Below are 23,063 nucleotides of genomic sequence, written 5' to 3'. Positions count from 1 at the left end.
ATATATATATTTTTTTAAAGATTTATTTATTTATGTATATAGAACTGAGGTACAAACAGAAATGCAGGAGTGGTGAGAGCATTCACTAGAGGCAGAACAGAGAGCAGAACAGGCAAATCAACAATGTACACTTCTGAGGGGAGCAGCAGACCGGTCAGGAGAGGTCTGCTGTGCCCTGTAGATCATCTCCCCGCCAGCAGATCAAACTTGAGGTGAAGAGGCTGGTACTAGCTTCATGGTGCTGTACTTTAACCCGTTGTACCACCATGGAAGACCCAGAATGAAAGTATATCAATCTCCTGAAATAAAGTTTTCAAGTGCATCCAGATTTTGTTTCATATTTTGACTTTACATGTACACATGCATATGCAAACAAAATATTAGGACTTTATGTCAATAAATAAAAAATATATATATAGCACTTTGAAAATATTCAATAATTAAAATAATACTGGTTGCCATCTGTTGAGGGCATAATATGTGCCAGTTTTACCAGACACTTTAGATGCTATAATTTGAACAACACAATTATACCATCAGGGCTACAAATCCTACTTTACCAAGAAGAAGCTGAAGCTTCAAAAATTTAGCTATTGTATTGAGTTATTTAGCTTACAAGTTACTCAGTTAGGATTTAAATATAATACTGCATTTCCAGGAAATTTTGATTATTTCACAACCGTACACTAGGATGCTAGAAAATATATATATAACATCACAGAAAAGCCTCGATTTTTCTTTATTTTTGTTGTTAAATTTCTTATAGAATACATAATTCTAGCAGCCTGAAATTGTCATGCTATTTAAGTATTGTTAACAATTTAAGAGGAAAAATCTGTAGTTTCAACATCAACACACATTAACAGCCAAGGTTCCTAGAAACATTATGTAATCTCCTAGAATCTTACTTTCCATATTTTTAAAGAAAATAATAACAGCTATTCATGCTGGTTGTAAGTTAAGGCATCTAAGTTAGATAAAAAATCTGTACTCTATAAAAATCTTTCAAGCCTCGGGCCCTCCCTGGTGGCACAGCGGGTTAAAGCACAGTACTAAGATGCTAAAGCCACTTCCACAGGAGTTCGATTCCCGCCTGCCCCGGAGGTGACCACAAGGCGCGGCAGACCTCTCCTGACCCGCCCGCTGCTCCCCTCAGCAGTGTACTTTGTCGATCTGCCTGTCCTGCTCCCCACTCTGTCTCTGGTGAAGCCTCTCGCCGCCCCTGAGCCTCTGGCCTATACCCCAGTTCTGTGTGAACAAATAAATAAAATCTTAAAAAAAAAAAATCTTTCAAGCCTCATCCAAACGCCTAATATTATTATAATCTTCAGGGCACACATCAGTCAAAAAACACAGTAGCTTCTAACCAAATATATATATAGGCCCTCTCTGGTGGCACAGCGGGTTAAAGCACAGCATTGCAAGCTAGCCACCGCTGCTTCACTGTGAGTTTGATCCCTCACCCTGAAAGTGACCCACATGGCGCGGCAGACCTCTCCTGACCCGCCCGCTGCTCCCCTCAGCAGTGTACTTGGTCAGTCAGCCTGTTCTGCTCCCCACTCTGTCTCTGGTGAATCCTCTCACAACCCATGCACCCCTGGCTTGTACCCCAGTTCTGTGCGCATAGACAAATAAATATTAAAAAAAAATATTTAATTCAGTGCAATTTTAATTATATAAATTCAAAAAGAAATAAAAAAGAAATACTCAGAAATGAAAGTGGTATCATATATAATAATTTCAGTTGATCTCAGGTTATATTTGTAGTTGGGATTATTTTCAGATTTGCTACTGGCCTCGTTAGCATGCCAGAAATATGTAAGACAAAGGAGATGTGTAGAGTATTAAAATGCATACCACATATTTGGAAATAAAACCAAATAAAGCATTTTTTGCTGATTTTAAATTCAATCAAGGGAAGATGAAGAAAAATGTGATTTTCATTGTGTAAATGGGTTCATGAATTTCTGAAGTAAAACCATCCAAAATGTTTAGTGAAAGGCAGGACACAAATAGTCTAATGTTCACAAGTTTGGATGTAAAATACTGAATATTGGTAATTCATTTAAGAGCAATTATATGACAATATCCAACTATTTAAAAGTTGAACTTTAAAACATTGTAAGTATGTCCACACATTTTTTTCTCTGGCTAAAAGCAATATAGCTACTAAAATCGGGCTTAAATAATAAACTAATTTTTTCACTTAAGTCGATCAAATTGTTCCAAATGAAAATGTGTATTCTCCATTTTATGAGTATAAATTTTAAACTAAAATGTTTTAGAAAATTTGAACTTTGTTCTCACAGATCATTTTACAACCTGTTTTTTTTCCCTACAAAAAACTCATGAATTTCTTTTTTGTAAACTGTTTCATTGTTAGATGTATCCATTTGTTTGCAATATTTTAACCACAAACTTCCCTTATCATAGCAGATTATTTTTCTTTTTTTGCCAGAGGTTTACAGTTAATAGACATCTTTTGATGTTTCTCTTTCAATAAACACATTTTTCAAAATACAGCGGGTTCCACATACCAGTAGTGAAACATCTGAGGGATATTGAGTTAATATTATTGAGTGAAAATTGGCTAGAGTTAATTTATGCACATTGCAGTTATACAATCAGTTGATTAAATAAAACATAATTTACTATGTATGTTTTTTTCACATATGTAGATGTAAATTTGTACATACAAGTTAATAGCTAAAAATTCATAAACAAATAATAAATTTTAACAGATGTCTATTCATTAATAAAATTGGCTGTGATATGCAACTTGCCTAAAGCAAGCTTGTTAAATAATTTGCCTAAAGAATAAAATCACCACAGTGTATTTTCTTTTACTGTTTATTTCTACTAAACAAGAGGAAATAATACCTTTGATACCAATTACCTACAGTATGTATGTTTGTGTGCTCTGATGAAAGAAAGCAAGGAATAAAATGTATGCTTGTGAAAAGATATAGAGTCCCTCTTTAACACACACACACACACGCACACATGCATGCCCTCACTCCCTGCCATCCTCAGCAAGTAATTTGCTTTTAAATAAGATTTAAAAAATTCACTAAAAAAGGCCCTCCCTGGTGGCGCATCGGGTTAAAGCACAGCACTAAGAATCTAGAGCCGCTTTCGCATCAGTTCGATTCCCGCCTGCCCCGGAAGTGACCACATGGCGCGGCAGACCTCTCCTGACCCGCCCGCTGCTCCCCTCAACACTGAACTTCGTTGATCTGCCTGTTCTGTTCCCCACTCTGTCTCTGGTGAAGTCTCTCGCCGCCCCTGAGCTTCTGGCCTGTACCCCACTTCTGTATGCACAAATAAATAAATCTTTTAAAAAAAAATCACTAAAAAAAAGTGAAAAATGAAAGATTCTGACTGAGAAAGAAATAACTAGACTGAGAAAGGATATTTATCTTACGATATTATAATGTAAAATAGTTCAGCAACTAATGCAATTGTTAAATTTTATATCGGCAGGTTATAATAGGTAAAAAGACCAGTCTCTTCATCACTGAACATCTTTGTTCTAACATATGTGCTTTGTTTTTGTGGAACCAATTTATCAATTGTAAAAATCTAGGTGTCTCTTTTGACATTACTTCTTTGACATGTTTTCATCTCTGTTCCTCTTCCTCTTTTGATGTGTATGCTGACATCTTTATTCCTTGATTCTGATTTTTTTGATTTGTTCAGAGAGGAAGATCATATATTTTTAATATCTCTTAAAATATATTCTCACTCATTAATGGGATGAATAGCTTCATATAAAGTGTAGTCATCTAAACTAAAATACAGTTTTCCTATAAATTTGTCCTTTAGATTACTTATGACTTTTAAACTTTCTAGCATTTTAGATTCTATTGCTTTACTTAATTTTTTTTAAAAAGATTTTTTTATTTGTGCATACAGAACTGGGGTACAGGCTGGAGGCTCAGGGGCGGCGACAGGTTTCACCATAGACAGAGCGGGGAGCAGAACAGGCAGATCGGACAAAGTACACTGCTGAGGGGAGCAGCAGGCGGGTCAGGAGAGGTCTGCCACACCATGTGGTCACCTCCGGGGCAGGCGGGAATCGAACTCAGGCGGAAGTGGCTTTAGCTTCTCAGTGCTGTGCTTTAACCCGCTACACCACCAAGGAGGGCCAAAGAAGCTATGTAATTTTAATGGACAGTTCTCTTTACTTTTATGTGAAGAGTATCATCAATAACATTAAGCACAAATGCATATTAGAATATGTTGAATGTTTTTTTCAACTAGTTAGTTCTGTTTTACTAAAAATTGAAGTTATAAATTGAAAATGGCATTTTTATGGAAAATAAGAATGACTAAGGGTATTAAAATAAGAGAAAGCAATATTAAGGCTTTTATAGTTGACAGTGAAATACAAAAATTCATACAACTTAAAAATTGTCAAGAAGATATCAGCAGTAAACAGAATGTATCTAAATTGAAGGGTAAAAAAACAAATGCAAAAACAAAAAGGGGTTGATTTTAATAACCTGTTTTTATTTGTGTTCAACTTATAGAAAATAGTACTGTAGAAAACTTCCTGTCAACCCCCTAATACTGAATCACTAGCACACAGCATATTTCACAGTATTCAAACAAAGGAAATGAAGTGGTTCAGACAAACTTAAAAATATTACCTTGAAGTATAGTTTACACTTATGATGTTTATGATTTTTAAAGTAATAATTGAGATAAAATTTATCAATTCAATTGTAAATCAATTCAAACACAAAAATGTATATAAAATAATTTTGTGGACAACTCTAGAAAGTGTGTAATAATTATCGTAGTATTAGTACCACAATATCAGTTAATTTCTTCAATTGTAGTATGACATACATAAGAGACCAAAGACCTGATTATTTATATTTTATCATTATATTCAATTATATAATATTTTCAATTCCTTTTTTAAAAAAATTTTCTTGTCATTAGTCAAGCAGTTGCTATCTAACATTTCAGTCAACAGTCTTCTTACCCACTAATGGTAGAAGTAGATTTCTCAGTAAAGAGCTTAGACTGTGATTTTAATAAAATCTTATGACGAGGGGTTATTGAGCTATTATATAAAATAACTACATTTTTTAAATTCTAAATATTCTTGGAATTTGGAGATTCCATAGGAAAGAAATAATATCCTTCATAGTTAGATTTTATTTTATAATGTAAATAGATCATAATTATAGAAATATTCTTCAATATCAAACTGAATCATTGCAATTGTACTATTATTTTCATTTTATTTATTTATTTTTAAAGATTTATTTATTCATATATAACTAGGGTTTGACTACAGCCAGAGATGATGAGGGTGAGAGGACCCACCAGAGACAGAGCGGGGAGCAGAACAGGCAGATCGAGGAAGTACACTGCAGAGAGGAGCAGAGGGTGGGCCAGGAGGGGTCTGCTGGGCCATGTGGGTCACCTCCCGGACAGGTGGGGATAGAACTCACGCGGAAATGGTTTAAGCTTCTTAGTGCTGTGCTTTAACCGGTGCACCACCAGACAGGGCTGCACTATTATTTTTAAAAGGTAAGTTTTCTTCAACATGACATCCTCAATACTTGGATATTTCCTTTTCCATGGAAGAAGAAGAAAATGAAATGGTATGGATTGGAAGTGATACAGTTTAGAAACACAGGGGATAAACTAATGAGACTTCAGATGAATACAAATTGTGGAAGATTTAGGGAAACTAAAAGGGAAGAGGTCATTGTGATAGTTGCACCAGTCAGCAAAACAGATGTAGACATTAATGAGATTAGTGTAAGAGAAAGCTTACGTGGAATATCGTTTTCGCTTTTAATTTGAAATCATTGGTTACTTACTTTCTTCTGAATAATCGGTTTCATTGATGACTCTACCTTCCTACCCCCTCACCTTTCACCTGTAACAATAGCATAAACAAGATATTCAGAAGAGTATCACCCTACAAGCAATATTGTAGATAGAGGAGATGAGCATTCATCACCTTCCTATTTTCTCCTTGCTTTTTATATTGAGGCTCTTAATTCAGGAAAACACATTCTAGCTTTATTGGAAGACAATTTTTCATGCATCTACATATTTCTTCACATATAAATATCAATATTAACAATTTTTTTATTTTACATTCCGAAATAGTACAAGTAGAAAATTGCTCATTCCTCAAAGATATTCAAGGAAGGTAGATAAAATGCTCTCTCCTGCTACCTGATGGGAAGCTAGAGGTTGGGAACAAAGAGCAAAGGGGACTCATAGCTGTGATAGAAGACTATAGGAATTTTGGTGGTAGATGTGATGTAGTAAAATATACCCGAGGCAATGGGCCTCTATACTCTGATTCATATACAGTCTTATAAACCAATGATATCTCACTAAAAGCAAAATAAAACATGGCCCTCCCTGGTGGCGCAGCGGGTTAAAGCACAGCACTGAGAATCTAAAAGCCGCTTCCGCATGAGTTCGATTTCCGCCTGCCCTGGAGGTGACCACATGGCTTAGCAGACCTCTCCTGACCCGCCCGCTGCTCCCCTCAGCAGTGTACTTCGTCGATCTGCCTGTTCTGCTCCCTACTCTGTCTCTGGTGAAGCCTCTCACTGTCCCTGAGCCTCTGGCTTGTACCCTACTTCTGTATGCACAAAATAAATAAATCTTTAAGGAAAAAAAAAAACTATTACATTTCACAGAAATGCAAAGCAAACAAAAAATTCCCTCTCCCATTTCCAAGAATGATGTATGTTGCAGAGAAACAAATGTCATAGTAGAAGTTCTCTTGGGGACATAATGGCTCACCTTGATGCATACCTACATGATGCAGGGTGGGTCTGTGATGCTGCACCAGCTTCTTGGAACTTCAAGGTCCAAGCACAAATATGAAGTTAATAGTGTTTCCTCTACTTAGAGTAAGAAACTGCCTAAATCTACTTGGGCTTATTATATCTTTTTTGGCCAGATCTAGGGAAGAAGTCAACTTGGCAGCTAACCCTTGTGTTACCTAAGAACCACATGGCTACTTGACCATCCCATGTAATCTCATGCTCATTTGCGATTCAAGCTTGTTAGGAAGGGAAGAATCATCTAAGTTTCTCATGAAACTTGTACAAAAATGTTAAATAATAACGTCACTAAAATTTAGGAAATCCTGAGCCACAAAATAGCAAAATCTCATATACTAAATAGAACATTGCTCTCTGGAGGAGCAAAAAGTAAGTCACAGACTAGCAAAGAACTTGAGAGTGAATAAATTTATCATCTAAGAGAGCAGGAAAAAATGTAAGAGGTTTACTAAAAAGAAGCATTTAAAAGAAAAGCATTTTTTTAAATGTTAAGGAATCAAAGCAAATTTAAAAGGACATGGTTGTGAATAAAATAGTCAAGTATAAATCCATAATATCTAATAAACTTCAAAAAAAACAGCTGGAAAATTTAGGGATAAACAGAGAGAAGCAAAGAAGAGGGAGAAAAAGGGAGAGAGAGAGAGAGGAAGGAAAGAAGAAAACGAGACACACAGAGACAGAGACAGAGAGGAGACGATATAATGAACTGTTAAAAACATATTTTTTTCAAGGCAAGGATAAATAGATGGGACTACATCAAATTGAGCTTCTGTACAGCAAAAGAGACAGTACAATAGACAGACATCCCACTGATTGGGAAAAATTTTTCTCACACAAAACTAACAATAAAGGATTGATCACAAAGTTATACAAAGAACTGATGAAACTCAACAAAAATAAAGTCAACCACCCCATCAAAAAATGGACAGAAGAGCTATAAAGACACTTTTCTGAAGAGAAAATGCAGATGGCCAACAAGCATATAAAAAAATGTTCAACATCACTTGTAATAAGGGAGATGCAAATTAAAACCACAATGAGATACCACCTCACCCCAGTGAGAATGGCACATCTTCAAACAACTAGCAACAACAAATGTTGGTGAGGATGTGGAGAAAAAGGAACTCTCCTGTACTGCTGGTGGGAATGCAAACTAGTACAACCACTATGGAAAACTGTTTGGAGGTTCCTCATGCTGCTTAACATGGAGCTTCCATATGGCCCAGCAATCCCACTTCTAGGTATCTACCCAAAAGACACAGAAACACTGATTCAAAAAGATACCTGCATCCCCATGTTTATTGCTGCTTTATTTACAAATGGAAGGACATGGGAGCAGCCCAAATGCCCTAAAGTAGGTGACTGGATTAAAAAGATGTGGTACATATATACAATGGAATATTACTCAGCAACCAAAAAAAAAAGAAAGAAAGAAACACATGTGTTTTGCAGCAACATGGATGGAGCTGGAAAAGATCATGCTTAGTGAGATAAGCCAGAAAGAAAAAGAAAAATATTGGATGTTTTCACTCATAGCAGGAGTACAATGGACCAGGCGAGAAAATAATAATAATAATGAACAGCCATATAACCAGAGACATTTTATGGGGGTGGGAGGAAGGAAGTGTGCTGGACTATGGTGAAATATGCTGGCACATGAGTGACTTGGTTATGGGAAACCCACAGGGATTACAATTGAGATGGGAAAAAAAATGTACAAAATGATGTAAAAATAAACATATTATATATTAAAAAAAACATTTTTTCAATGCCAACTCAAAAGACATCAGTGATCAAACTGAAATAACATTACAAAACATTGAAATGAAATGTACTTTATTTCAAAAATTATTATGAAAGAATAAGATCTTCAGCTTAAGTATACCCATTTTTTTACTCAAATTAAATTTCGACTATATTTTTTAATAGTAATATTGGGTATTAGAAGAAAGTGATGTGTTTTCTAAAAGTTTCTGAGAAAAAATATTTCGAGCCTAATGGTATATATTGAGTTAAATTGTTGATCAGGATATTTGAAGAAATTGTTACTATAAATGTGAGAAAATGTAATGGGGGGAAAGGACATTTCAAGAAGCAGAGAACTTACAAATAAAATAGCTCATAAACAAAGCTCCAAGTTAACCATGTAAGATGAATATATATCAATATGTAATGTAATATTAATATATATTACACTCATAAAATGAAATAGATTACTCTTCTGGTTAGCTGCGTAACACCACAAAATTTAATGACTTACCACAGCAGCAGTAATTTTATTATTTGTTTTGGTTTTTGTGGTTCTGGATGTTGGGAAGCACTTGGCTGGTTGTTTCAGGCTAAAAGTTTTTCATAAACTTTCAGTCAAATTATGGGTGAAGAGTTAGAATAATTGAAGGTGATTAGATATTTCTCCTCCTCAATTTAATCTGTAAGTTCATGCTATAGCAATCAAATATTTAGTGAGGTTTATAGTCTTGTATTGTTTTGTTTTAATTTGGTAGTTTATGACTAGATTTCAAAGGATCTTTTTACTTCTAATACTGAATGTAGCCATGTTTTTGTTTGGTATACACACAAACACACATTTTTTTTTTCTAGGACATGTTTATAACCTTTTCAAAGATTCTCTTTAAATCCACACCTAAAACATATCCAATAAATTCAAATACCTAACACCCTTTGGCTTGTTCCCTCTTTGACCATAATCAATAGACATGGTGGCCATTCGCCCATTCTATTTTGCAATCCAATCGTTTACTTGTCACTCTATAGCTGCAAGATAAATCATCTTGATAAGCCTTGAAAACACAAGAGCTTCCCAATACTGCCTCTGTCACATAACTGCCAAAACTTCTAAGTCCTAAAATAACATAAAAAAATAATTACTTTCTTTAGTTTGGTTTAATTCAATCCAGTTCAATAAATGTGGTACTTAGATTAATAAATGCTTTTAATGACTGCTTTTCCCAAATCCTCTCCTTCCTTCCATAGCCCCTTGCAAACCCTTCTTGTTGAAAAGAAGGAAAGAAACATTCTTAGCTGCCTTAAGTAGTTTATAAGGAAGCGATCTTCCTTCACTGATTCGCCAGTTTTAAAACCAAGATGTAGAATGTTCTATGTCATTTCTACTCTACAAGAGAATATACAATTTAGTGATTTTCAGAATGATAAGACTGATGGCAAAGTCTGTAAAACATAGGAACCTTCTCTAAAATAATTTTCCCAAGAACTCGTTTACAAATGAAAAAATTAACAGATAGAATGTGTCTACTGTGTTTCAGCATACCATTTAAGGGTTTGAGGTAGATAATACCCTGTGGAGACAAGACTATGGGGAACCTTAAATAAATATCTTCAATGTAATCTTCATGTTTTTATAGTACTAATTAAGAAATATACCCTCACTGAGATACCCCACTTGCAATTTGACTTATTGCATTTAAGGACTTAAAACTTTTTTTATTGCATGTGAATTTAACTACTTTAAACAGTATTTCTAGCTAGAGATGCCTTCATGAATTTTATAACACCATTTGTTAAGAAACCTGATATGTGTTAGGGTCTTGAGTCAGTGCTAATGACTTTAAAAGAGAGCCCTTCAAACTCGATGATGCCTGATTGGACTCTCCATTCAGGGAGCCTGTAAGCACTAGGCCAACTCTTAACAGGCTTAATCTCTTACAAGATTAGATGGGAAGAGGAACCTCTAGCTATTGAATCCCACCCTCAATGGGAATTTTATTCTTTGCAGGGTAGATCTAGATAAATGTTCTCAACTGTGGGAAAAAAAAAACATTTTTTTTAAAGATTTAGTTACATTTATTTATGCATAGAAGAACTTGGGTATAGAACTTGCGGGGGTGGGAGGGTGAGAGACTTCAACAGGGACAGAGTGGGGAGGAGAACAGAACAGGCAGATGTACCAAAATACACTGCTGAGGGGAACAGTGGGCAAGAAAGGAGAGGTCTGCTGCACCATGTGGGTCAACTTCCTGACCAGGATCTAGCTCATGAGGCAGGGCTGGGGATAGCTTCATAGTGCTGTGACTTTAACCCCTGCCCCACCAAGGAGGTCCCCCATTTGTATTTTTTGCCACACACTAAGTTTTGCAAGCATCACTGCCCATCCATCATTTAATTCTCTATATTTCCTCTAGTTCCAGGAAGAAATTATTCAGGAAAGTACATATCAATCTAAATTATATATATAAGACATTTTTACATTATCATAATTGCTTGGATAGTCCATGGGTAAGCTTTATTTCTTTTCACATTCAACTTTTGAAAGAAAAATAGCTTCATTTGGATTCATAAAAAGAGGTCTATATTTTCTTCTGTCATTCATATTAAAATAATGACCAACTTTACTTACTTTGTAAGCCTCACATATTCTAACTCAAGGTCACCATCTCTCCCTTTTCCCCCAGACTCAACAAAATTAGTACCTTCTTATTGATTTCTGACCAGATTGTGTTGATTGGCTTAACATGCTTTCAGCTGCTCACCATCTTCCCTAGCATTTTTTTATTGGATATAAATTTAAAATTATTTCATTCAGTGATTTATTTCCCATTCAGTATTATGTTACTCACTGGAGCAATCAGAAAACATGCTAGCAATGACCTAGCAGAATAGCCTCGCATATTTGCCACATTCTGGACTTTTACCATGTTTGAAATGCAGAAGGCATAAAACTCTTAATGTATAAGATACAGTTTATTCAACAACTTCTGACATGTTAAATTAATGAACAAGTACACATCGACACATAAGCAATTGTTAAGTGCACATAGGAAATGTTATAGTCCCTATGATTCATTCATTAAAATGTACCCTTCAAAGAATTCATCATTATAATTCTACAAATGTAATTCAGATGTTTCTAAATTGTTGCAATAGAACAGTTAGCAACAGTTACACATATCCAAAAAGGTACTGATATTCTGAATGAGAAAGAATCCCACACAACAACAAATCATTCTGAACTAATAGTTAAGCTTTTTCTGGCAGTACTGGCAGGTATGATTTTTGTCATATTTTGTTTTCAAAATTTATTCTTCATTTATATTCCAGCCAAGAATGGCGATTTAATAAAAATTTTTATCAGTTGCCTGATGGTGCAAATTAATTAAATTGTCTATAGTTCACTGACACTGACTGCTTTTTTTTAATACCATATTCTTTTTTTTTTCTTTCAAGATTTATTTATTTATTCATGCAGAACTGTACAAGCCAGAGGTGCAGGGGCAGTGAGTGGATTCACCACAGACAGAGTGGGGAGCAGAACAGGCAGATCAATGAAGTACACTGCTGAGGGGAGCAGGGGGCGGGTCAGGAGAGGTCTGCCGCACCATGTGGGTCACCTCCAGGGCAGGTAGGGATCAAACTCACACTGAAGTGGCTGTGGCCAGCTTGCAGTACTGCATTCTAACCCATTGTGCCACCAGGGAGGGTCCTGTGACTGGTTTTTAAATGTCCTCATTTAATGTGAGAAGATAAAAAATGAAATAAAATTAACTGATATTAGAAAGCAACAGTTCCATCAAGATAGCCCCTATCCTAAACGTTTAATCTTAATTTAGCTTCTCTGTGATAAAAATTGATTGGATTTTGTATTTGTTCTAGTAAAATAAAGATGGTCTTAAACTAGAAAAGTTAAAAGGCCCCTTTGATCTTATGAACAATGTTTTAGAAAATAATCCTAAGAATATTTTACGTGAAATGTAATAAAATTATCAGAACTCTGTCACATTTTAAATGATCAAGCTTTGAATTGAGGAATCATATCTAAATAAAAAGTTAAATAATAGGAAAATGACTTTTAAATGTGCAACACAGAACCAGTTGTTCTATTTTCATTAATTGTCATGTATCTTGCCATGTCCTTTATCTGCTTGTGAATTTACAAGGAACACAGCAGGTTGTGAATTTTTAATAGGCTTTCCTCAAGGAAAGAAAAGGTCAGTATTAGCATAAAATTCTTCTTAAAGATTTGTGGCACAAATGTTTCACACCGGAGAACAGGTGTTACTAAGGAACTGAAGTCACAATAATCTGACAGTTTCTTCTATGTTTAAAGAAAATTTAATGTCTCATATAAAAAAAAAACACACACACACACACAAGGTCAAATCAATATAAAACTTATTTCAGACTTTATGCTGTAAATTATTTGACACATGATCTATAACCCCTCTTCAAAGTAACAAACTGCTTTGTTCAACTATATTTAATAAATCCAAGTATTGATACCTAAATCCAATAAAACAGTCAAACCACAGTTGCCAGGCCTACCCCTCCTGTGACTGTTGCTTAGTGAACTGAGTTGGAATGTGAAATAAAGTTCTAGTTCACACACACACATAATAATTAGGAAAAGGAAGAAATAATTAATAAAGAAGGATGTTAAAGAGGGAGACACGGGTAGGAGACTATAATTAAAAAATCCCATCCATTGGTCTCTTTCTGTAACTTAAGAAACTCATCACCACCAACATTCTATTGTTGATTTGTCTCTCATCAGTTTCATCAAGTCGCAGGAGACCTAGAAATGCATCTCTTTATCTTCCTACTGATGGTAAATACATGATGCACTTCTTTGCCTCTCCATTTCTCAAATATGCTTATTGAAATAGTCTTTAAGTGCCACCCTGGGGATGCAAGGGGATAAAGCACTACACTATGGAGCCACTGTAACACAAGTGCGATCCCTGTCCAAGGAGGTGACCCACATGGCGTGGCAGACCTCTCCTGTCCTGCCTGCTGTTCCTCTCAGCAGTGTATTTCACTCCATCTGCCTGTTTTTCTTCCCACTCTGTCTCTGGCGGATCCTTTCATCCCCCAGGCCTCTGGCCTGTACCCCAGTTCTTATATGCAAACATAAATATTAAAAAAATAAACTAAATAGTCTTTTAATAAACATGGGCTAATAATGCCAAGACCCCAATATTGTCACTCCGGTCTTTTATTCTAATGTCCAATTGCTTACTTTGTAAAAAACAAAGTTACTTCTTTTTCCTACGAAGTACACTGCTGAGGGGAGCAGTGGGTGATCAGGAGAGGTCTGTTGGATCCTGGCCAGGGATCCAACTCAAGGTGAAGCGGCCGCAGCAAGCTTCATGATGTGCTTTAACCTGTATGCTAGCAAGGCAGGTCTACTTTTTTTTTTTTTTTCCTTTATGCAAGTTCTATATGTCTCAAGAAAAAAATATTGTTAAGTCTGGCTTCTCAAGATGAACACTTACAAATCTAAAAAATCCACAGGTCTAATATTTCCCTCTTAATTATATTCCAGTTTGTAAGGAAGAATTTTTTCTTACTTTTCTGCTTCTCAAAATCACAGTCTAACTTAGAATCCTTCATTCTTTGATTCCCTACCACCACGCTCAGTTTTCTAATCCAACAGAAACTCCCACAGTCTGTGGCCCAGTTACAACTTCATTTTTGTTATCTGTACATTAGTAAATGTAAAACACCCTGCTCATATTCCAAAACTTTAAAAAAAATTGAAGTCTCACCAAACTAGCATGTTTTTGTCATGTCTAATTATGAATTAGATGGTGAAACTGTAAATTTCACTGTTGAATAGTGAAACTGGTCTAATTGAGCCCATCTTACTTGACATACATTTCACTCTGAATCTATATTCTGTATTCATCCAGTCTTCTTTATGTGCTATAAAATTAACAATATGGGACAAAAATACAACAGGTTAAAAAACTGTCTCAGTCTTTGGCTAATTGTTTTGCTGTTATATGCTTAAGGGATCCTCCCCCATTCCTGTGGGTTAGTTTATAGTCTGTCCTTTGAATTTAACTACAGTGTTGAATGTTTCATTGTTCTAAAAGGAATTGTTGATTTACTTTTAGAAGTAACTATTTCTTATGAGAATAAACAAATAATCCCTGTATTAAAATTGTGGAATGAATGAATAGTATAACACCATAGTTGTCTACTATGGGGCACAAAAATTGCTGATCAAGTGATTGATAATAGCAAAAATCTTTTCATGAATTACTCTGGTTCCCAGACATAACAACAAAAATACAACTCTTATATCTGCTCTTTGGAAAATTGCTGCTATGTTGCACATTCATATAATTGGAGAGTTTCCCAGCAACTATGTGCATTTTCAATTACTATAAAGCATCAATCTTGTGACTTTTTGAGACTGGTTCCCTGGACAACACAGTCATATGTTACTTGTGAGAGCTTTTTAGTTAAAAGCAGACATTTCTTGGGTATTTCAACCATACTTTTGTTTATGATTAAGTAAAAATTCAGTAAAAATTGATTTCTTTGCTTACTTGATACTTTTCTCCAAAGTACATATACATTTGGACTATCTTTGTCTATTATGTCTGCAATGAGTTATTTGTCTGGAAATCAGGAAAATTAAGTTTGATAAAAATCTGATAGCTAAAGCTAATTACCACTAACCAAAATATAGACTACTTTTGTAGACTTAATAATAAGCAGCAATACCATTTGCAGTAATATTTCAGGCATCTGCTTTGTTAAAATAGTTATTTAATTTGAAGTTTTAATGTCTATATAAAATGTGTTCATAGTCAAGTTCATTGACAAAAGCTTCCTTAAGGAGAAGGAACCAAAATTATTCTACTACACTGAAAGTAGTTTCCTGATATTAGAAGTCAATAGATGGAAATGTTTAATGTTGTAAATAATCTAAGAAACAAAACCCAAACTATTTACATAAGCATCTCCATAACTTTTATACAGTTGAAAGATATTGCCTCCAATTTTAAACAATGTATGGGCTCCAGCCTGAACAGTTATTCTGATTTATGTCTACATTATATATGAATATTAATGAGAAACATGTTTGTGAAGATAGCTGTTTTAATAAATACTTCATAGAAGTTAAAAAAAACTGTACATCTTTACATGTCTTATCCAACAAAAAATAAAATTTTAAAAAGTATGATTCCTACTTGCAAATAATAAAACTGTGAATCTACACTGGAACACTGGAAATGATTATTGGTTAGAAGGGACTTTTTTTTTTTTTTTTAAAGATTTATTTATTTGTGCATACAGAACTGGGGTACAGGCCAGAGGCTCAGGGGCAGTGAGAGGCTTCACCAGAGACAGAGTGGGGAGCAGAATAGGCAGATCTACGAAGTACACTGCTGAGGGAAGCAGCGGGCTGGCCAGGAGAGGTCTGGCTCGCCATGTGGTCTCCTCCCGGGCAGGCTGCAGGCGGGAATCGAACTCATGAGGAAGTGGCTTCAGATTCTCAGTGCTGTGCTTTAACCCGCTGCGCCACCAGGGAGGGCCAGAAGGGACATTTAAAGGAAAAGCATCGGGCCAGGCCCTCCTTCGTGCACCTGGTTAGAGCACAGCACTGTAAGCTGGCTGTAGCTGCTTCAATGCCAGTTGGATCCAGCCCTGAGGTGACCCATATAGCCCAGCAGACCTCTCTTGACCCACCCGCTGCTCCCCTCAGCAATGTATTTTGTCAGTCTGCCTGTTCTGCTCCCCACTCTGTCTCTGGTGAATCCTTTCACCATCCCTGCACCTCTGGCCTGTACCCCAGTTCTGTAAGCATAAATAAATAAATCTTTAAAAAAAGAAAAGAAAAAGCACAGGGCCCTTCTGGTGGCTCAAGGGGTTATCCACAGCCACTGCAGCATGAATTTAATCTGGGGCCAGGGGGCTCACCCACCCCGCACAGACCTCTCCTATCTCCCCACTGCTCCCCTCAGCAGTGTATTTCAGTGGATCTGCCTGTTCTGCTCACCTCTTTGTCTCTAGCCTGTACCCTACTTCGTGAATGCATAAATAAATAAATCTTTAAAAATAATAATAAAGAGAAAGGTACACTCCTGTGCTTTATGAAATCATGCTAAGCCCCTCCCTTCAGGGTAGGATTTTATGAGAGTAGGGTATAACCTCAGCCTGAGCCTACACATCCATTTCCAAACTATTCTCATGGTACTTGCAGGCTGTTATTTCTTACCTAAACATCCCAAGCTTGCCTCTGTGTCCAAACAGCATCCCTTCTCCAGGTCAGCCACCAAGACTGGCTGGCCTGCTAGACCCACCCAGTTGTATGTACCCCCTAACCCTGAAAACTGATTTAGTGGACATCATTAAAAAACAAACAAACAAAAAAAAAAACATAGAGTTTGCCCATGACTCAAGGGAATCCTGCATTAGCACTGGGATAGGATATGCACCAGCCTGGGATGTCCAGGGGGAAGCATGTGAAGGTTTTTGACATGTCGACTTAATTCTGGAGGATGGTATTGTGGATACCAAAAAGTATGTAGGAAACAGGCTTGCCATGCATTTGTCTCATGCTTGCATAGAACTTGATATTTGTGGTTGTGAAAAAGAGTTAACAAGGGAGGAAGCTTGTTTTTTATTATCCTTTATTAACTTGATTTAGAACTTTCACACGTATAGGCATGTATTTTATGGATCATCTATACGACTGCTTTGAGTCCCACAAATATTTGCGGGAGAGTTGCTGACTTTTGTCTGAACCAAGCAATGAGGCATATTGTTTCTAAAGCAGGAGTTAAATCTCATACAAATTTGCTATTCTTAGTGGCCTCGCTAATGAGTGAGAATTAGTAACATCACTAAATCTCCAATCGAATTGCAATAACAAGTAATAAGTTCATAGGAGATGGATTGCCTGTATAATGTGAGAGTAAAAGAATTTCTCACTCTCATATCAGAGATGAGGATAGTCTTGTCGACAGTTCCAACTTATCAAAATTGATGACTTCAGTCTTTATTGGCAGTTATTTGTCTGTGAAAATGTTTACTTACCAGCAAGGTAAAAAGGGAACTATATTTGGTTGATTTTTATGACCTTTCTTCATTAGAATAAAATCAGACTGCTATGTAGAAAACTGGTCTTACTGTTTTGAGTATATAGATGAGTCATACTTATTCAACTTTCATTTCAAGAACAGAGATAACTGACGCTATCACTCAGTGACGGGACTTGAGAGACCTTCTTTGAATTCCTTCAGTATTATATGCCTTTAGATGTTATCATACATATGTACTATTTTATTTCCCCCAGCTTCATTCAGACCAAGATAAAGGAGATGGATCACTCAAATATATTTTATCTGGAGATGGAGCTGGCACTCTCTTTATTATTGATGAAAAAACAGGTGACATTCATGCCACAAGAAGAATTGATAGGGAAGAAAAGGCCTTTTATACTCTACGTGCACAAGCTATTAACAGAAGAACTCTGAGGCCAGTAGAGCCAGAGTCTGAGTTTGTGATCAAAATCCATGATATCAATGACAATGAGCCAACCTTCCCAGAGGAAGTTTATACAGCTAGTGTTCCTGAAATGTCCGTTGTAGGTAAGTTTTTTTTTTTTTATGGTATTTATGATGGTGTTAAAAATTTGTAAAAATACATACCAAAAAATCTCCAAAAATATTGTAATCAATTGAAATTACCTTTAATTCTCTACTCAGAGTACAGTTTCTGTTTTCTAATTTTAGGAAATGAGTCAGTGAAATATAAGTCATTTTTCACTTCCTAAGATTTATGAACTTACTATAATACAAATAAATGGACAGTTACCTCTAAAATCTGAGAATTACCATTGGATATCAGTAGAAATTGTACAAAAGACAACATATTTGTCTCATAGATTTGAATGTCAGTTGTGTTGAACCCTAACTGCAATTATAAATATATTCAGAACACCTTAGATGTAATAGTCTTCACATGTACATCCTCATGAAAATTTGCCTGAAGAATTTGCCTGGATTAACCACTTAATACACAATGGAAGTGAGTATACCTACATCACTCACATTAATTGTCTAAAAAAAAAGATCCGCTCACTATAACATTACTTACTGGTATCAATTTCATATTCAGTTTCATATGCTTTCACTATAACATTAATTACTGGTATCAATTTCATATTCAAAACAATCAGTGGAAAATCCATTGTTAATGACATACTCATATAGAATTACAAACTTTGGTTGTAGAAAATGCTAAGGCACAAAACATAAGAAAACAAGTATAGTACTCCAGAAAATAAAAGTTCTCTTTTCAATGTAAGTGGATGTTTTATTTGTAGGCAAAGAAAGATAAGGCAGGGTTTTTTTTAATTACACAGAATATAGCAGAAAATTAAATACCAGGAAATTATGATAACCTTTGTAGATATACACACACACACATTTGCATTAAGTAGAACAGAACCATTGTTCAAATGAGGGAGAAGTTGAATAAACTTATAAAACAATTCTGTTATTTTTAAAAATAACACTCGTAATAGCAAATTTCTATCAATGTTTTCAAAAGCATTGTTCAGGGATTATTATTTAATATTTACTTCACTAAATCCCAAGAACTTCTGGCAATCGCCTTACTATAAAGTCCTTTTAAATATCTTGAACTTTATTAAACAGCTCTTAATAGTTTATGGGACTTGGGATCATCTTGGATTGTTTCTAAATTTAGAATTTAATCTATTCATAAAATTGTATTCTAGAGCAGATGTTAATTATTTTTATAGTTAATTAGTGGAAAGGGGGAAAAGAAGAGCATACTTACTCCTTTGTGATTAGATATGCCCTTTACATGAAAGGCATATCACGTGAAAAGGAATTTAAATATCAAACCCGAGAGTTTGAGAGGTGACTATATTAATTATTATCTGATATGCTGTATCAGATTACATATTGCATGCCACCTGTAGGCTAACTAAATACATTGTTGAATTCAGCATTTACCTGTGGATAACACAATTTTCATCGTTATAGATAAATGTTTCTTTAAGAGGTCATTGTTAAAGCCAAAAACCATTCAAGTCTTCCATGAAAACCAGTGCTTTTGCTCCTCCTTCTGGTACTGTGCAGAACTAAGCTGAATTTGGATACTTCAGGTACTTCTGTGGTGCAAGTCACAGCTACCGATGCCGATGACCCCTCGTATGGAAACAGCGCCAGAATCATTTACAGCATACTTCAGGGGCAGCCATATTTCTCTGTGGAGCCTGAAACAGGTCAGGAATCATGAATCAGTTTCATTGATTTGATAATTTAATACTTTATAAGTAAAAAAAAGAGGGAAACTGAGCAAAACCTTCATATTAACATTCACAGAAGAATGAGGGTGCTATTCTTAAAGGTTTAAGAAATAAAAGAGGAGGGTCCCCCTGGCGGCCTAGCGGTAAAGTCTCAGTGCTGTCTTTCTGCGGCCTGAGTTCAATCCCCAGCCAGGGAGCTGACCCACATGGCACAGCAGACCTCTCCTGTCTCCCTGCTGCTCCCCTCAGCAGTGGATTTTAGTGACTCCACCTGCTCTACTCCCCACTCTCTCACTGGTGAAAACTCTCACTTCCACTCTGGCCCCTGCACCTCAGGCTTACACCCCAAACCATCTACACATACTCAAAAAATGTTCATTTAGAAGTAAAAGGTGAATGATTACAATCTAGATGAAAAAATGTATAAAATGCAGAATGATGTAATATATATATGTGTGTATATATATATGTATGTATATATGTAACATAAAAAAAGAAAGAAAATGTGAATTATTATTATTGAATGTGTTAAGAATTAACATACATTTTGGACCCTCTCTGGTGGTACAGAGGGTTAAAGCACAGCACAAAGAAGCTAAAGTCACTTGAGCAAGAATTCTGTCCCTGCCCTGGAGGTGACCACATGGCGCCGCAGACCTCTCCTGACCTGCCTGCTGCTCCTCTCAGCAGTGTACTTCATCAGTCAGTCTGTTCTGCTCCCCACTCTGTCTCTGGTGAATCCTCTCACCAGCCTGCACCTCTGGCCTATACCCCAGTTCTATATGCATAAATAAATAAAATTTTAAAACTATAACATACATTTTCTATGTTTTTACATGTGGTTTTAAGTCACTATGTTACAGATTGAGTATTCATAAGAAACAGAAAAACAACATCAACTGTAAAACTATTTGTAGCTAATGAAAGTAAAAGGGAAAATATTTTGAACTTCAAAAATCACTAAAACATCCAAGTTGTGTGGTATTTAAAGAGCTAACAATGGACATTTTAATAACGATTACAGATGCTTCTATACTTCTTTCAGGTATCATCAGGACTGCTTTACCCAACATGAACAGAGAAAACAGGGAGCAGTACCAAGTGGTGATTCAAGCCAAGGATATGGGCGGCCAGATGGGGGGATTATCCGGGACCACCACAGTGAACATCACACTGACAGATGTCAACGACAATCCACCTCGCTTCCCCCAGAGTAAGCTTCCTTTGATACGTTTTGCAGAACAAAGCTTTAGATTGAAAGGGGAAAAAAAGGAGAAGAAAAATACCAATTGTCAATCCCTGAATTTAAAACACATAGAAAATATGCCATAAAAATGGGGTAAAAGGTATAGATGCTGAAGTCACTATTAAAAGATAAAAATTAGATATATCCAGTATATTTTGCTCAGACACACAGGCTAAAAGGCATATATGCTGATGAAGTCATTGTTATTAAAATATAAAAATTAGATGTATCCAGCATATGTTGTTCAGACACACACATAAATGTGTATATTGTACTTCTGTGATTATAATCTAAGAGCTTTTTCTTTCAGTGAGCAAAAGGAAATAAGGTTTTATTGGAAAACAAACTAAGTCATACTTCTACAATGAAAGTGTTTATTTCCACTTAGAATTTAATAAGGAGGATCCTAACTCAAGGGTAAAATTTTTCAATAAAAAATCTAATTTGATGTATTAGAAGGACTCAAAGGGCTACATAGGAGAACCTTACAAACTAATCAGACTTGCATTTAATACCACAGTGTCAGACTTGCATTTAAAATCTCTGTATTTTGAAAAACAACCTAACTAAAACATGTGTATCCCTGATCTTATACATGGATCCATTATGTGTTGTAGAATTAACCCTTCAAATTCTCATTATTCTCATTGTTCTATTATAGTTTAAGAAACATTAACTTCTTGCTGCTTACTATAGGTATTTATTCTCCTTTCTAATGTAAATGTGGAAGATGTACAATTTGCGAGGTTTATTTTAGGTCTCAGTGTATTCTTCCAAGCCACATTCTGGTTAACTAGTAGTTTCCTATCATTAGGAATGTATATGAAATTCAGACTCTAGGGCATTTGTGTTAAATCCTTAAATTTAGTATTCCTTAAATTTTACTACAAATGTGTATTTATTTCTAAATTGACCCCCCTAATTTTTATTTTAGTGTGTGTGTGTGAGAGAGAGAGAAAGAGAGATTTAGACCTTTGCAGCAAAGACTATTATGTAGAATTCCTCTAGTATGGTAGTCACTGTTCTATGGATATCTCAGGAGCAGACTGTGGAATATTCCTGCCTAAGTCCCATTGCTGCTTTCTTTACTTAGTAGCCCTGCCATTACGTCACTAATAGGCCTCACTGTCACTCAGTCAAACTGAATAGGAGTGTATACTCCCTGGAGTACGGTAAGATTAAATAATTCAATGTCTATGAAGCATTTGACTCAGTGGCTGGAATTACTACATTTCTGCCCTTAACAATGTTGAATTGTGCAAAGGATCAGAATGCAAATTTCCCTGCAGATTAACTAAACCAAGCCCAACATTTCTCAATATGCTACATCTGTCAAAGAGAAACATATCAGTCATTAGGTGGGGTGAAAACTCAGATGTCCTTCATTGTCAAGCTTATTTTATTGAGTGGATCTATAGCAATCATTCTTAGTCAGGAGCAATTTTGCCATCCTCCACAAACATCTGACAGTGTTTTGAGACATTTTTGACTTTCTCGATTGGGGAGTACCACTGGCACCTGGAGGGAATAAACTAGGAATGTTTCTAAGTATCCTTACAACTCACATGACAAAGAACTACCTGACCCAAAATGGCAATGGGGCTCAGGCTAAGAAATTTTGATCTGCTCTGTGAGTAACGGTTTAAGTCAACCAATGGAGTCATTTATTTAAAAATGTTGAGAACTTTTTTCTACCAAACATAATTTAGAAACTAAAGGTGAATTTTGTCAAAACAAAACAAAAAAAACCCTAATTGTGTCCCTGTCACCTTTTTTTTTAGATTCATTTGTTTATGCATATAGAACTGGGGTACAGGCCAGAGGTTCAGGGGTGGTGAGAGGATTCACCAGAGACAGAGCGGGGAGCAGAACAGGCAGATTGACAAAGTACACTGCTGAAGGGAGCAGCGGGCGGGTCAGGAGAGGTCTGCCA

General features: G+C 35.8%; 1 protein-coding gene across 1 annotated transcript in view; it reads left to right on the top strand.

Annotated features, from left to right (window-relative positions):
• The window catches only part of CDH10 (cadherin 10, type 2 (T2-cadherin)), a 135,142-nt gene that overhangs the window by 70,964 nt on the left and 41,115 nt on the right, over window positions 1-23,063 (top strand). The window contains exons 3-5 of the mRNA XM_004678066.1: window positions 17,899-18,193; window positions 19,741-19,860; window positions 20,930-21,097. Of these exons, the coding sequence (XP_004678123.1) occupies window positions 17,899-18,193; window positions 19,741-19,860; window positions 20,930-21,097 (583 nt within the window). The remainder of the gene's footprint in view (window positions 1-17,898; window positions 18,194-19,740; window positions 19,861-20,929; window positions 21,098-23,063) is intronic.

This window comes from Condylura cristata, unplaced genomic scaffold, assembly GCF_000260355.1.
Source record: "Condylura cristata isolate star-nosed mole 26May11 unplaced genomic scaffold, ConCri1.0 scaffold00007, whole genome shotgun sequence".
Taxonomy (NCBI): domain Eukaryota; kingdom Metazoa; phylum Chordata; class Mammalia; order Eulipotyphla; family Talpidae; genus Condylura; species Condylura cristata.
The sequence above is the reverse complement of the archived record's forward strand: the minus strand, read 5'-3'. Positions and strand labels throughout refer to the sequence as shown.